The sequence below is a fragment of the Lutra lutra genome, chromosome 14 (genome assembly GCF_902655055.1).
Source record: "Lutra lutra chromosome 14, mLutLut1.2, whole genome shotgun sequence".
NCBI lineage: Eukaryota > Metazoa > Chordata > Mammalia > Carnivora > Mustelidae > Lutra > Lutra lutra.
In genome coordinates, this window is record NC_062291.1 from 55163837 (window position 1) to 55180481 (window position 16645).

The 16645-nt window shown below is 36.6% G+C and overlaps 2 protein-coding genes across 6 annotated transcripts in view; one reads left to right on the forward strand and one right to left on the reverse strand.

Moving 5' to 3' along the window:
* The window catches only part of PDE6C (phosphodiesterase 6C), a 48069-nt gene extending 39019 nt beyond the window's left edge, over positions 1-9050 (forward strand). Inside the window, exons 16-22 of the mRNA XM_047703304.1 lie at positions 403-503; positions 2287-2394; positions 2495-2558; positions 6061-6135; positions 6250-6333; positions 6704-6860; positions 8751-9050. Of these exons, the coding sequence (XP_047559260.1) occupies positions 403-503; positions 2287-2394; positions 2495-2558; positions 6061-6135; positions 6250-6333; positions 6704-6860; positions 8751-8812 (651 nt within the window). The 3' untranslated portion in view covers positions 8813-9050. The remainder of the gene's footprint in view (positions 1-402; positions 504-2286; positions 2395-2494; positions 2559-6060; positions 6136-6249; positions 6334-6703; positions 6861-8750) is intronic.
* Positions 9051-10005: 955 nt separating this feature from the next.
* LOC125084838 (protein FRA10AC1) overlaps positions 10006-16645 on the reverse strand; it is a 37630-nt gene continuing 30990 nt past the window's right edge. For all 5 annotated transcript variants that reach the window (XM_047702722.1, XM_047702723.1, XM_047702720.1 and 2 more), the window contains 2 exons: positions 15292-15370; positions 10006-13014 (listed from right to left, as the gene is read on the reverse strand). In XM_047702722.1, coding sequence (XP_047558678.1) covers positions 12972-13014; positions 15292-15370 — 122 coding nt within the window. In that variant the 3' untranslated portion in view covers positions 10006-12971. The remainder of the gene's footprint in view (positions 13015-15291; positions 15371-16645) is intronic.

The following is a 16645-nucleotide window of genomic DNA, read 5'->3' on the forward strand; positions in this document are numbered from 1 at the left end:
TAAAATTATCTGGTGGATAATTCAGCATATCCAACAATTGGCTGTACCAGATATTCTTTATTAAAGCTCCTCAATTAATACAAGCAAAATTTAAATCTATTATATTTATAATTGATTCTGGGAAAAAGCACTATTATTTGCTTCCCAAACTTATACACTGATTACATGAGTGTTTGCTAATATCTATTTTTATACTTTAAATTACCTTACTCAATGTAGAGGGGTAACAGTCCAAGGGAGAAAGCTGAAAGAAAAAAAGTGAAAGACTTAGTTTTTCTTCTATGCTAATTATCTTTATTTTGTTAGGCATAGTTTTGTTGGTTTGTTGAATCAAAAGCAAATTAATGATTGTACTTTATTGTGATTTTTTAAAACTAATTTATGTGAATTTTTATCTTACAGAGTTTGAATATCTTCCAGAACCTAAATAAACGCCAATTTGAAACAGTTATTCATTTATTTGAAGTTGCAATAATAGCAACTGACCTGGCTTTGTATTTTAAGTAAGTACGAACTTCCTTATACTCTGCGTGCTTCTGCCTTACATAAACGACCCATTGCATTCAAGTTAAAAGGCATTTCTTCACACACATATTTATTCGCTTTCCTTTGGGATCACCAGTAGAATACCCTCCCAGTACCTCATAATTTACTAGACATCTGAAAACACATTTTAGAAAACTAACCCCCTAATGTCAATGGTTTGTTCTCTGAAGAAATTTGAATTGAAGAATGTACAGCAAGGTTGGTGCATTGCCAGAAGGGTGACGCCACAAAGCCTTAGGAGGTGATGCTTGCCCGGGTGGGTTCACGTGGTCCACGGGCTGAGGTTTAGAGTTGCGGGATCAGACATTTGATTCTGCTGCAATCTGGGAGCTAAGAAATCTTGGTGATACTAATGCACATTGATAAAACTCGGATAATTCTGAGTCATATACAGCAGAGTACTAGCCTGTTTGTAGTAATAATAACCAAGGAGACCAGACACTCCAAGCTTCTGCCCATTTTCTTGTCAGTGAACTATAAAGTTGTTAGTGAAAATGGATTAGAACAAGGTGAACTAGTTGTAGTATCTAACTCTTTAATGACTTAGACGGGTAGTATCAAATTGTGGCTCTCTGATCCTTCTTAATTAAAAATTTAGTTATTAGTTCGAAGATGAAGACAGATACTTAGAATAATATAATTCATATCCAAATATCCATAACCCGGATTCAGCAAATACTAAGATTTTTTCCACACCCATCTGAGATCTTTTTTTGTGGAAAAAAAAAAAGTCATGCACTCAAGGCATCCCATCCCACTATGAAAAGCCCCTACCATTTCCCTCACAGATACCATCATTCTGATGTTGATGTGTACTCATCCTTTCCATGTTTTTATATTGTTAATTGTGTTTTTAAATTGTCCATAAATGGTATCTTACTGTACACACTTTTCTACAACTTGCTTTTTCATGTAACATTATGTTTTAAAGATTTACTTTGGTGATAAATGAAGATTCAGTTTATTAGTTTTAACTGTATATTCAACTTCATGAAGATGTCATAATGAATTCAGCCATTCTTCTACACATGGACATTTAGATCATTTCCAACATTTCATTATTGTTGACAATGCTGTATTGTATATCCTTGTATGCATGTGAGTTTCTCTAATGTACATACTTAGAACTGAGATTGCTGTAGAGTTTGCAAATCTTCAGTCTTAATACTACATTGCAAAACTGCACTCCTGAGTAGTTTCCCTAATTTAAATTCCCACCAGCAGTGTGCAAGAGTTCCTGTTATCCTATATCTGGACTACCTTTGATCTGGTAACACATCTATTCACTTATTTATCTTGTCAATTTGAGTGTGAGATGGCATCTTACTGCTATTCAAATTTGTATTTCCTTTTTTTTTTTTTTTTTTACCAGTGAGGCTGAGCATCTTTTCATGTATTTTAGGTTCTTTGTTGATTTTATGAATTTTTTATCATCATCTTATCTCAACACAGCCTCTGGCCTTTATGTTTATGTTATGATCTCCTTTGTTACTAATGTATTCAAACTTACCAGTGGTTCCCCCCCACACCGCCTTTTGTGGCTTGTGGTTTTTCTCTCTTAAACTCTTTCTATGCCAAGGTTAATAGCCATTCCCTGTTCTCTTCTCCCTGACCCCTTAGATCCACTATGTGGACATCTGATGGAAAGTGGGAACATGAAATCTGAAAAGCACATATTAAAGATACTTTTTATCTCTGGTCTTATATGCTAAGATTGTTGCACAGCTGTATCTTTTTTAGGAAGAGAACCATGTTTCAAAAAATTGTTGATGCCTGTGAAAAAATGGAAACTGAAGAAGAGGCCATCAAATATGTAACCATTGATCCAACCAAAAAAGAGGTTATCATGTGAGTAGTCAGAATTTTATTCCTTTTTTGGCAAAAACAAAACAATAAACCACTTATTTTGTATATCTTTCTATTTTAACAATTGTTGTTTTCTCCCAAGGGCAATGATGATGACTGCATGTGACTTGTCAGCTATAACCAAACCCTGGGAGGTACAAAGTCAGGCGAGTACGGTTATGTCTCCTCTTCTGTCACATGCACAGATGTTATCTAGATCATATGTAAGAGAGAAAAGGAATATTCTGGCAATCTTGGAATATTGCTATAGGTAGCAATTATGTGACTATATATTTTGTAAGCGATTACCTTTCATTATCCTAGAACAAACAATTGGTTTATATTTAAAAAGATAAAAGAAACTTAGGAAGTTAGGACAAAAATAAAATGTTCCCTGTTGGATTTCTGCTAATGAAGGCAGACAGCTAGCTTTCAAGAATTCACAAGTGTCAGTAAGACAACAGGTCATTTGGTTAGGCCCCAAGGCAAAGAGAAGGGACTTTAGAAAATGCTTTTTGCAAAGAATTCCTTATCATTGAATAGACTGCAAAAACTTTATATACAATTATTTAGGGAATGTCTGAGTTTTTTTTTTTTTTTAAAGATTTTATTTATTTGTTTGACAGAGAGAGATCACAAGTAGGCAGAGAGGCAGGCAGAGAGAGAGAGAGGGAAGCAGGCTCCCTGCTGAGCAGAGAGCCCGATGCAGGACTCGATCCCAGGACCCTGAGATCATGACCTGAGCCTAAGGCAGTGGCTTAACCCACTGAGCCACCCAGGCGCCCGGGAATGTCTGAGTTTTTAATAGAGGAGATAAATTGGCACAAGAAAAGAATCATAGTGCTTTCCTCTACCAAGGGTGGTTTTGCTCCTACAACCTCTTCTTGTGTTGTCAGTAATTAAAAGGCACTGTCTATAGTAAGTTCGTGTTTAAGGGTGCTTGCCCCAGTTCTTTGCCAACCTCGGGCAATGAGAGTCAGGAGTCACTAGTTTATTACTTGATTTCTTTCTAACTGGATGAAAGAAACTTCTCTTTTCCCCTCAGTGACTTCTAGGAAAAACCCTAGGGAGAAGAGAGGCCAGAATTCACTGGGTTCAACTGTAATTGTGGGTATTATGAATAAGGATAGAGTAATTGGAACCGTCAAATTCCAAAACCAAACACTTGTGCTCCTTCCACCCTGATGTGCCTGTTCTTCCTTCTTTATTTACTCTTTATCTGCACAATCACTCAGGCCAGAAACCTAGGGCCTTGCATGAAGTTCCCCTCCCCATTCCTGTCTGTCCTGCTGGCTATAGCCTCAGATCAGACTTTTACCCTTTTTCATCAGCAAGATGGTGTGGTGGGATCCTCCTAAGTGATCCTTCCTCCTCCTTCACTACTCAGCCCTCCTCCAAGCTGCTGCTGGGATTATTTATACTGAGACCTCTGCTCAGCCACTCCTCTACTTAAAAGCCTACTAACCACTCCCCACCCCCCTACCCCACCCTTCCCCCACCCCCTCCCGGCCAGAGGTGTTCAAGCTTTCTTATTAAAAAGAAGTAAAGGGGCCTGGTGGGTTAGTGGGTTAAGTCTCTGCCTTTGGTTCAGGTCATGATCTCAGGGTCCTGGGACTGAGCCCCACATCAGGCTCTCTGCTCAGTGGGGAGCCTGCTTCACCCTCTCTCTCTGCCTGCTGCTCTGCCTACTTGTGATCTCTCTCTCTTTCTCTGTCAAATAAATAAAAATAAAATCTTTTAAAAAACAAATAAATAAATAATAAAAAAGAAGTAAAGTCCTCCCCCCCAACCCCCCACAAAAAGTTATACAGAATCACTTTATATAAAAGAAAGAAGCAAGGTTACTTTAGCTGAAATCTCTTTTGGCCCCTACCTGCTGGGGCTGCTAGTGCTCTTTGGCACACTAGGGCTCCAAGAATAAGAATCACTGGTCTAGGGGCGCCTGGGTGGCTCAGTGGGTTAAGCCTCTGCCTTTGGCTCGAGTCTTGACCTCAGGGTCCTGGGATCAAGGCCCGCATCGGGCTCTCTGCTCAGTGGGGAGCCTGCTTCCCTCTCTCTCCCTCTGCTGCCTCTCTGCCTACTTATGATCTCTCTCTGTCAAATAAATAAAGAAATAAAAGCTTAAAAAAAAAAAAGAATCACTGGTGTAGAGAATCAAACTTCCTAGCAAAGCTTACACGGTCTGTCACTACCTGTCCTTAACTCACACTCATCAGATTATTTCCCGGCACTCTCTCCCATTCACTGTCTCTCACTCTAAGCTCTGGAGGCTCAATATTATCTCTGCAGATAGTCTTCTCCTCCTCTTTATCTGAAAAACTACTATTCATCCTTGATACAACATAAATGCAAGCTCCTTTATGAAACTCATCTTTACTTCCTTTTCCTGATCCCCAACACTTCATACTACTACTGTTACAGTCCTTACCCGTATGATTTACATGACTGTCTCTATGAGACTAGAAGCATCTTTTTTTTTTTTTTAAGATTTTATTCATTTATCTGACAGGCAGAGATCACAAGTAGGCAGAGAGGCAGGCAGATAGAGAGAGAGGTAGAAGAAGGCTCCCCACCGAGCAGAGAGCCCGATGCGGGGCTCGATCCCAGGACCCTGGGATCATGACCAGAGCGGAAGGCAGAGGCTTTAACCCACTGAGCCACCCAGGCGCCCCGAGACTAGAAGCATCTTAAAGAAACAGGTCACATCTGATTCCTCCTGGCAAGCCTGGTTCATGCCAATATAAGGAAGCTAGTAGGTGTTCATTAAACTTGATATCGGGTTTTTAAAAGCTATATAAATTTACCCTCAAATATCCTCACCGTTATCAAGTAAATCTTGGTGCTCATCTGTGTGCATGTGTGTATACCCAGATATATGCTAGAAGCTAACAGATAAGCAGGACAAGATGACGATGTGTAGGAAGCTGCAGAGCTTAAAGCAAAATGTAATGGAATTAAAAATCCTCCCATCTCCCCTTTTTATTGTTGAGATGTAGTGGCAATAGCAAATGGAGATAGGTATTTCCAGAATGGGCCTAGAATGCTGAAGTGACAGGAGAAATTTCCCCTTCCATTTCAATATAATCTGTAGATGACATCTTTTTATCTTTTTTTTTTTTTAAGATTTATTTATTTGAGAGAGAAAGAGCACATGTGAGCAGGGGGAAGGGCAGAGGGAGAGAAAGAGGGAGAGAGAGAATCTCAAGCCAACTTCCCGCTGAGTGTGGAGCCCAACATGGGGCTCGATCCCACAACCGAGATCATGACCTGAGCCAAAATCGAGAATCTGGACGTTTAACTAACTGAGCCACCCAGACACCATCTTTCTAAAACCAAAGAGTACATGGTGTGACAATGCCTCAAGCATTAATATAAATGCTACCCTTAAATGTCACTCATGGGACGCCTGGGTGGCTCAGTTGGTTGGACGACTGCCTTTGGCTCAGGTCATGATCCCGGAATCCCGGGATCGAGTCCCATATCAGGCTCCCAGCTCCATGGGGAGTCTGCTTCTCCCTCTGACCTTCTCCTAGCTCATGCTCTCTCTCACTGTCTCTCTCTCAAATAAATAAATAAAATCTTTTAAAAAAAATGTCACTCATACTAATAAAATGCAAATTCTCTATGAATGACTCAGTTTCACGAATCAAATCTTATTTTTATTTGCAGGTGGCACTTCTGGTTGCAAATGAATTTTGGGAACAAGGAGATCTGGAGAGGACTGTGCTGCAGCAACAACCTATTGTAAAGACCTTGACATAAAAATGCACTTCTATTACAAATTATAGATACAAATCAGTCTCTTTTGTACACAGAGTCTTAGAAAACTATCCTTAAAGGATTTATTTCTCTTTCTAGCCTATGATGGACAGAAACAAAAAAGATGAACTACCCAAACTTCAAGTTGGATTTATTGATTTTGTCTGTACTTTTGTATATAAGGTAAGTAAACAAATTGAGTGAAATATATAATCATCTGGGGATGAGGATTTTTCTTTCAAAGTGTTACCAAAATCAAAAGTCACTCACATGGAAAGCCATTAGGGGTATCCTTGTTTCTCCAAAGTAGCTTGAGGAATTACCCTAATCTCATTTAGGGGTGGAAGAAAAACTAGAACTCGGGAGCACCCTGAACAGACCAGACACACTTAGAAAACAGTACCTGCCTTCCCTGTTTCCACAGCACTGAGTTAAACTCATCCTAGCAGCTCTGAGCACTGATACAACTCCTTATAGCTCCTTCTCTGCATGTGAAAAGTACTGAAAATCAACTACATGATTTAAATAGTTTCTGACCTAAAATTCTCTCTAGGAGTTCTCACGGTTTCATAAAGAAATCACACCAATGCTGAATGGTCTTCAGAACAACAGAGTAGAGTGGAAATCCCTAGCTGATGAGTATGATGCAAAGATGAAGGTGCTTGAAGAGGAGATGAAAAAGCAAGAAGAAGGAAACACGACCACAAAAGGTTAGATGGAATCTGTTTTTGCTTGTTGTAAAGTAACCAGGAGTCAGTCTGAGCTTAATTTCACATGACAAAACCATAAAAAGTAAATGTAAACAGGAAACTTGCTTTTCAAGTAATTATATATAATAAATTGATTAGTGCTTTTCAGATTACACCTCCCCTCCCCACCCCCCCAACCAATTCAGCTGAATTGACTGGTTCAGCTGAAGTAGGGGTTGGGGCTAGCCTTCTTCATCCACTCTGGTATGTGGCTCCTAATCACCTCCACAGAATACTGAGATTTTGGAAATACGAAAGCCATAGAATCAGTGGGATCAGGGTTAGGTGAGAAAACAAATTTAGTACTAACATTACATGTTAGCTATTACTTTGGGCAACTTGCTTAACCTCTGAGCTCAATATTCTTCTCTATATGAGATTTTACAGACCTCCAGCCTCCCTTCTAGATTTAAGGAAGCCCCACATGAAAAGCAGAGCTGGCCAGCTGAATGGGATGACTTGGCAGGTATTTCAAGACTGGCTGTGCCTCAAATGTCCCCAGATAGTGGTTTTTCCTGATGAAACTTCTACTCCTGAAATTACTCTATTGGGATCAACTAAGAGTTTATCAGATGACTCAAATGTCTTCTTGAAATGGAAATGGTAATGTCACCACTTTGCATTTTGTCTTGAGGGTTCAGCACTTCAAAGGTTTTGTAGGAAATTTTTATCGTGTAACCAACAAATCATGGAGGGAGAAAGTGGTTTGCTTAAAAGGTTAAGGATGTCCTTCAACAGAATAAAAGTAGGAGTTTGACTTTTTGATACCCATTCACCAATGTATTTATTGGGGGTCTATTCTGTACAAGGTCCTGGGTTAGGCAGGGCCTGGGGAAAGTTGGGGTCCTTATTGCACAGAGCTTACCCTGTGGTCGGGGAGGTAGACATTAAACCAATAAATGAACTGATTATCTATCATCATGAACAATTGATTATAACTATCAGAGGAAGCATGGGGGAAGACTTTCCTGAAGAAGGATGATTATGCTAAACTCTGAAGACTGGAGGCTTTGGCTAAGCCAAGAAAGGGGGAGGGGTAGGGAGGAAGCAAAGGAACAGAATATGCACGAAGGCCTTGAAGTGGAAATAAGCTTGGTGCGACTGAAGAATCTAAAAGCTGGTGTAGCCAGAGTCCAGAGAGCAAGCTGGGCTAAGTACCAGGTAGAGCTGGTAAGGCAGTTGGGCAGGATAATGCTGCCTTAAAGGCCTTGCTTGAGGATTTATCCTCTAGAGGAGCAAAGGGAAGTCTTTAAAGGGATTTAGATGGGAAAGCAAGAACCTGATTTTCACTTCAAAAAGATAACAAAAGGGGTAAATTCTACTATGCAAGTGGAAAGCAAAGGTATTTCTTAGTACAATTAAATTTAATCCCTATCTCAATTTTATGATGAACAGGCTATCAGATTCTTTAAGTGGCTCCTGACATTTTCTGTTCGTATTCAGTGTATCGGATATAAATCTTCTATCTTTATTTGCATAAAAAATTACTTCTGAACTTTCTTCCTGCTACCCTGGCAAGTCTCTGTGAACTAAAAACATTATTTTGTATCTTCAGGCAACAAACTTTGTGCCTGGCACAAAGCAACAACTCAGATTCCCAGATTGTGTAGTTCAGTAGTTTGCTTGAGAAACAGATGTTAATTGGTTAATCATTTATAAGATTCTGTTTTTCAGATGGGTCAACTCTGAACATGAATTCAAGTTTTTTTAAATGGTCAAACCCTTAGTACTTGTTCTAAGTTAACAACTATTAACTAGCTATGAAGTTGATACTAACATCATCAGAGTTTTAGAATAAACACTGCGTGACCATGGATTCCCAATGCTACCGCTTTTTCTCATTTTTACTAGCCACAGAAGATGGAGGAGGTGGCGGTGATGACAAAAAGTCGAAAACATGCCTCATGTTATAATATAATCCGACTGGTCAAAATTTCAAATATCGTTTCTACTTTTGAAGAAAAACAGAAGAAACAAACTTCATTCAGCACACCATCAACTAACAGAGTATCAGGATCTTCAGATACACTACCCTTGCGGCCACCAAAAGGAAATATATTGATAGCCTGAAAACCCTGAGGGTAAATTAAAGTTCAACAAAAGTGCAAAACAGAAGATGAAAATAAGCGCATTCTTGGTGCCAATTTGTTTTAAATTAAAAACATATAATCCTGAAACCAGTCACCAATTCTTTTTTTAAAGGTTCTTATTAATAGTATTCATTTGCTAGGACTACCGTAATAAAATACCAGCCTGTGTGGCATAAACCACAGAAATTTATTTTCTTACGTTCTGGAGGCTAGGAGTCCAAGATCAAGGTGTTGTCAGGATTGGTTTCTTATGAGGCTTCTCCCCCTGGCTTGTAGATAATCATCTTCTCTCCTTCTGCCCTCACATAGTCTTTCCTTTTGTGCGTCTGTGTCCTAATCTCCTCTTCTTATAAGGACACAATCATATTGGATTAGGGCCCATTCCTATGATCTCATTTTACTCTAATTAACTCTTTAAATACCCTACCTCCAATTATAGTCATATTCTGAGGTCCTGGGGGGTTGAATTTCAACATGAATTTGGGGGGCGGGGAGACACAATTCAGCGCCTAACAATTGTGATTCATATCTCAGATTCCTTCCTAAACTAAAAATCTCTCATCTATGCATCTTAAGAGCAAATACAATTTAGAATTTATAACATCTGTAAGTACTATACACAAAACAAGTAATAGGATGTCAAATGTTATTCCATCTGAAATGCTTATCATCTTTCCTCTACTTTTTAACCTTGATAATGGAAGGGTAAAGACCACACTGCTTTTGGCAGTTTATGTCTTTGCCCTATGCCCGTCCCTCTCCCCAAGTCTGAAAGCAATTATTTTATGTATAACTAAGAATATTTTTTAATATTCTATTCTTTTTTTTTTTTAAGATTTTATTTATTTATTTGACAGAGAGAGAGATCCCAAGCAAGCAGGGAGGCAGGCAGAGAGAAGAGGAAGCAGGCTCTCCACAGAGCAGAGAGCCCCATGCGGGGCTCGATCCCAGGACCCTGGGATCATGACCTGAGCTAAAGGCAGAGGCTTTAACCCACTGAGCAACCTAGGCACCCCAATACTCTATTCTTCTCATTGAAAGAATAATCAGCTTATAAGATATTCCCGGGGTAATCCTAATGTAAATTAAATCAGCTAATAAATGTTATGCATTATTAAGAAGCATGTGATTTGATTATGCAAGAATTTTACTATCAAAAGCAGTTTAGTGGCACTACAACAGAGGTTATTAAAAAAAAAAAAAAAAGATTACTAAAACCATCTACCAAGCATTCTAAATACTCTTTTGTCAAGAGAAACTAAGGACAATCAACTACTACTACTACATGGTGCATGTTTAGACATCAGAGAAACTTAGGATTTCTTCCTTTACTTATCTAAAATCATTGACCAAATAAAAATTATGCCATAAATTCTGCCACAGATTTTTCTTACCAAAAGGTATCTAAATTTTAATAAATCAAATTGATAGACTATAAACCTCCAATGTTTTGTTATACAGAAAATATTTTTCAATGTTAAGGCCAAGGGGGGAAAAAATCACCATTTGTTGTACGTTTACAAGTAAAAATTATAAGATTTAGAATCATAGGATTGCTATGTGAATACAAATGAATGATATTTTGAATAAATGTCATAACACAGGTATAAATGAAGAGTGCCTGTAAGTTAATAAAGTATCTTTAGGGGGGAAAAAAACTCATTTATTATATACACTTGCATGAGTGTTGTATAGAAAATAAGTCATCACACCTTGAGTAAGTGATAACATGTACACCTTACTTTCATTACTTAAAATAATTTTGAAACTCTACTTTTAGGATTATTTTAGAAACTGCCTAAGAAACTCTTCCTTTAGGGGCACCTGGCTGGCTCAGTCGGTTAAGTGTCTGCCTTCAGTTCAAGTCATCATCTCAGAAAGCCCCAACTTAGCCCTGCCTGGAGGGGAGTCTGTTTCTCCCTCTGTCCCTCCCCCTGCTCATGTTCTAATACATAAATAAAATCTTAAAAAAAAAAAAGGAACTCTTTCTTTAGTTTTATGTAATTTTGGACCCCAAATTATCAGCTCAAACAACATCCCCTCCTCATTCACTAGAAAGCAAGTTGAGGAGCAGAGATGTACTGCCATTGAAGGTCTGCAAAAATAGGAACTTTGCTAAAGAGCAAGTAGAAGAAGGTATTAACTTCATATCCCAAACAGTGGTCCACTGAACACTACTGACTGCACTATAGCCAAATATGAGAGAGGTCTGTCGGAGAATTAATCTTTAAACTCATCATCTTGTGGCCTTTTCAAACGCTCCTTAAAAATATAATTTCAAGAATAATACAAAACAAAATATATGACTTTGATTATGTATGAATGGATTAAGTGTTGTGATTATTATATAATGATCTAAAATTTACTAATGAACCTAATGTCTATAAACCATACTTATAACACCAAATACATGAATTTATTTTGAGAGTCTAGTTTTCCTACTTATCATCTAAGGAATTTTATTTTCTGATGATCACTAAACTATGAATTTTTTTTAATCATAAACATGTTTTAGCTACATATATACTAATATCAGTTTGCTTTCGGACATTTCAACACTTTCTCCTTAGAAACCAAGATTCCTTTTTATTCACTGTAAGTAGTGAGATTAAAAAAAAATACAATTTCTTTAATAAGGGGATTTAAAAACAATGTTCAACATTAACAAACCAATACTGATTTACTGTTTTTGATGGCTTAGAAATGACTGTGTAATTACTTCCTAGATAGTTCCTTTGTAGCAACATCTAGCATAATGCCTCACATATAACAGAAGCCTGATAAATATTTGAATTAATGAATAACAACTATTGAATAAAAGGAAAATCAGATACTAACCACTTAAAAATAAGACACTAAACTACTTATTCTGCAATTTAATGCCAATCATTCCATGTTTAAATGTCATTTAAAATACTTAATTAACAAAATAATTGAAATGCTGTGATTGCTTTCTACAGGTCCTCTCTTCACTAAATCATGCATCTTCCTATCCATCTCTTTGCACTTTACAAAAATGGGTTAAAACCTTTTTTTAAAAAATCAATACATTTGAAAATTTGATGAAAATTATGGACCTTTCCCCCCCATAAATACACATAATCACAGAAGTTTACACTCAGATTCTAGGAGTGCTTAGATTTCCTAAAGCACATTCATCGACTCTAAGGGGGATGATCAGCAAATTAAGAAGTTCCATTTTATACTATATCCTGGCGTATAAGTATATCCATATCTGTGTGACTACATCTGAGATAAGCTCCAGCATATACTATTATTAGTTAAATTATCTTATTATAGAATCTCTCTGTTGGAGAGTCAACTTTTGTGAACCTAATCTACTGTTGTAGACTTCTGTGACCTCATTTGCTGTTCCGGCTGCCTCATAGTATTAATTTACTTTATAATAAACTACTCACACACTCGGAAGTCAAATCTGATAATAACAAGCTCCCATAAGTAGTATAGGTGAGAAGGAAGCAAGAGAAAAGTAAGAAAAAAAAAAGGCAGCTAGAAACAGGTGGTAATGGGAAAGTAGGTGCTTAAAAGGAGGGGTACCTGTGTATCAAAGGAAAGAAGGTGAAGACATATTTACTCTATTTTATAATTTTTGTGAGACACCAGTAATTCTAATAATTTAAATTAATTCAGGCAAGGGAAGATAAATGTGAATGAATAAAAACAACAACAAAAACCCCTATAAAATACAGGAACAATGAACTCTCCATACAGTGTACTAGCTTTATCCTCTAGCAGCTACAGATGGAGCGGCTGTAAATAAGCATCTGAAAAGATATATAAGGGATGAGGAAACATGTCTCCAGTAGAACTGAAAAACTTCCAAAGCAGCTGACATCTTGAGAGTAGTTGGATTTTTATTTCTGAAGATAAACCACTCAAGCTGCAACTTGTAGATAAAATTTTTGTGAAGAGTTTCAAAGTGTACTTTCACAGTAAGGAATGTGGGCTTCTCTCTTCCATCTCACAGAAATAAATCTTGGAAATAGTCATCAAATTCTTCTTCTCTATTTAAAGGAAAAAGTATATGTATTGATTAAGATCAACAATTACAGAAAAAAAAATTACTAGGTGACACATTATAGGTGATTAATGAAAATAAAATATTTTAACTCATTTGCTGATTTTTCTATACATTGATATATTTCATGATTCAGCCATCAAATAATCCTCAGCTTTTGGAATAATCATAAGTATACCCAGATTGATTAAATGTGAAATGTTTTGTATGTTGCCCCCACACCCTAAAAGTATTTATTACCTAAGATTTTACTTTAAAGTAAAATGTTACTTTATTTGTGAAGAGTCATGCTTCATAACTGTTATGAAATGTTACTACTTCTCTTTACTTTTTTGGTTGACAGAATTCTCTGTTCTTTCTCATTTCAAATTATAGTCTGACCAAGAAATGAATGAAAAAGAAAACTATTTTCAGGAAAAATACAAGTCTTACTCCTAAGAATGGGGAAAATCTGCTTAGGCTGTAGGTCTTTATTGCTATGGGAATAGTAAATATATAATTGTAGCAGTAAATATCATGTGTAAAACAATGAATCAAAATCTGAAAGGAGATATTAAATTGTACTATAATATGGTAAAATAAAATGAAAACTAACAAGTACTAAATAAATATTAGCACTTGGAACCAGAGTGATACAGGAAAATACCACAGGATTTCAAGTCAGACAATGTTTAAGTTCTAGCTCTGTCACTTATTAGCTTATATTAGCAGGTTACTTAACTTCTCTGGGCTCAGTCTCCATGTTTGTACAAAGGAGAACATTGTATTTCCTCACAGAGGTGCTGTGAGGATTAAATGATTATACACACACACACACACACACACACACATTTGCCTTTCTCCCTTCTGGGACAGGGAATCAAGCTGGAAAGTAAAATCCAGTCTACCAGTCTCTTCAGAAAAAGTTCTTATAGATCAGGGATTCACAATGGGACTCCATTATTTGGTTTTAAATAACTGTGAATACATAAAGCCATTATACCCATGTTCAAATTTTTAAAATATTACTACAGAACCAGATAAAGTTGATTTAAGAATTATCTGTAATTTGATATCCCCCATACTTTTCCTCCCACATGCCAGCAATATACAGTAAAATTTTTTAAACTGTAGGAAGAATTTAAATATAGGAAATTAACTGAATCTCTGTGTAGGCTTAGGTGCTCAGTACTTGATCACTGTCAAGTACTTATAAGGTCACAAAAAGTTCTGGATGATGAGAGTCTTCTTAGGATTTACTCAAGTATCTTTACTGCCTTAAAAGGTGAGCCAATCTGTCAATTTCAGCTGTAAAGCTCTTCACGGGAAGTTATACCATTAGAAGTTTAGTCCATAGTTTAACTAGGATAGCAGTATTTTATTTACAGTAATAGCTTTCTTATAATCTGATCTATATTGACCATACATTTAGGAATTCTTTACTTGGCTACCAAAAAAAAAGTTAAGTTCACAGAAAAAAAGTGCTCTTGTTTAAAAGGCCTCTTTCTAAAACACCTGAATTCTACTACACTGAGAACATATAATTAGCAAGATGTTTCATAAGTAGCTTAAATTAGTGAATTATGATTGATTCGACAGGTATCTTTCCATTTTGAGCCAATATGCCTAAAGACTAACAAAATGAGACTAAAATTTATTGAGCACTTATATTTGTAGGTATTGTACCAAGTGCTTTATAAATTTTTATTTCATTAACTCTTCACAATAAACTCTGCAGTATTATTTTATCGCCTTGTTACAGATAAAGTTCAAGTGCTGAACATCCCAGTATATGACAAGAGTGATAAAATTCCGGCCCACATCCAGAAGGCTCTTCCAACTCAAGACAGATAACAATGTACACACTGAGTTATCCTGTCTTCGGGAGGCTAAGGTGGTTGTTGGCAAGTAAACTTTTACCCATACACAGACAGCTTCAAGGGGCTCCCTGTATACATTTATGATAATCAGAATATCAAGAATAGGCTGCTGTGGAACTAGGGAACAGCCCTTCTCTAAAGGATCCTAAGTAAAGACCGGACAGTCATTTGGCAAGGAAAGCTGAAGTAGGATTTACTCACTGAGAGGAAGCTGGATGAGTTAGCAGTTTGTGGCCACAAACAATGACTAGGAATAAACTCTGATCTTACCAGGCTAGGTAGTCCTTGGCATTAAACAGACATTCTTGATGAGCTTTTTCATTAATTGTTATCAAGAATGGCTGTGGTTGTAGCTTCCTTACTGATGCAAAAGGTATGCATTATCTAGTAATATCAGGACTCACTGTGATTTTTCATCTGTTTCTGGTAGGGGGCCCTTCCAAAGTTCAGATTCTGAAGTACCTTCTTCTTCATCAGAATTTCCTATTCATTTAAAAGAGATTTTTAAAAATGTGTTATATTTAAAACATATTTTGAATTACCCACCAATGCAATTAAATTAACTTCAGTTTAGTTTCACTTTTATGGCTCTGAAAATGTAATTCACTCTTTCAGACCAATAAATTCTTCTTAAAAATAAATAAATAAGCTGAGATATACCAAAGAGTCTCAGCAAAAAAACCAAGGAAAGTCTCATGGGAAAGTTCCCTAAGTTACACTGAGGGAACTGCAGTGGAACTTCCACTGAAAGTGGCACTTCCACTTTCACTGTGGTAATTCCAGTACTAACTCATAAAGGAATGATCTCTTGCAATATAATTGCCTTTGATTTAGTTTTTTCTTTCTTTTGGCATATAAAAGACATGTAGGTTAAGGTAGAGTATATTTACATTAGGATCAAGAATTCAAGAACTGAACTAGTACATGGAACTAGTTAGTTAAATTATGAATAAATATTGTTAGATGCTTTCAAAAATCTGATGCTGATTAATTAGAAGAAGCTGGTTTCAATAAAGAAATAGACATATTCATACTTGTTAGGAGTAAAAATTCTGTGAACTTCATTCTTGAGGAAAATCTAGCAATACAGATCAGTTTAAAATTTACATAACCTTTGACCAACAATGCTGCTTTTAAGAATTTAATTATTTACTTAGAATAAATAAGCACCTGAGATACATGTACAAAGATGTTCATTACATAACAACAACAACAACAACAATAAAAGAAAACCTATATCCCTACCAATTAGGGATCAAGGATTGGTTAAATTAATATAATATAGCTATTAAAAAAAACCTTAGCATATCTATAGTATTACCATGGAAAAATGTCATGCTGTTTCAAAATTTTTAAAATTACAGAAAGTATGCATGGTATAATCTCATTTATGATTACATATGTGTATATATACTGTAAGTTTGTAAGGACAAACAAAACAACAGTAATTATATCACCTGTGGCCTGGGATACTTTCTATGTAAAACATTTCCAAATTTTTTGTATTTAAACAATGATCAAATATTGCTTTTAAAAATCAGTCAAAACAATAAAAGAAATTTCTATTTTTAAAATATAACAAAATCAACATGTTTCAAAAATCACCCTATTATTAGTGAACTAAAAATTATCAAATACTGGGCGCCTGGGTGGCTCAGTGGGTTAAGCCGCTGCCTTCAGCTCAGGTCATGATCTCGGGGTCCTGGGATCGAGTCCCGCATCGGGCTCTCTGCTCATCGGGGAGCCTGCTTCCCTCTC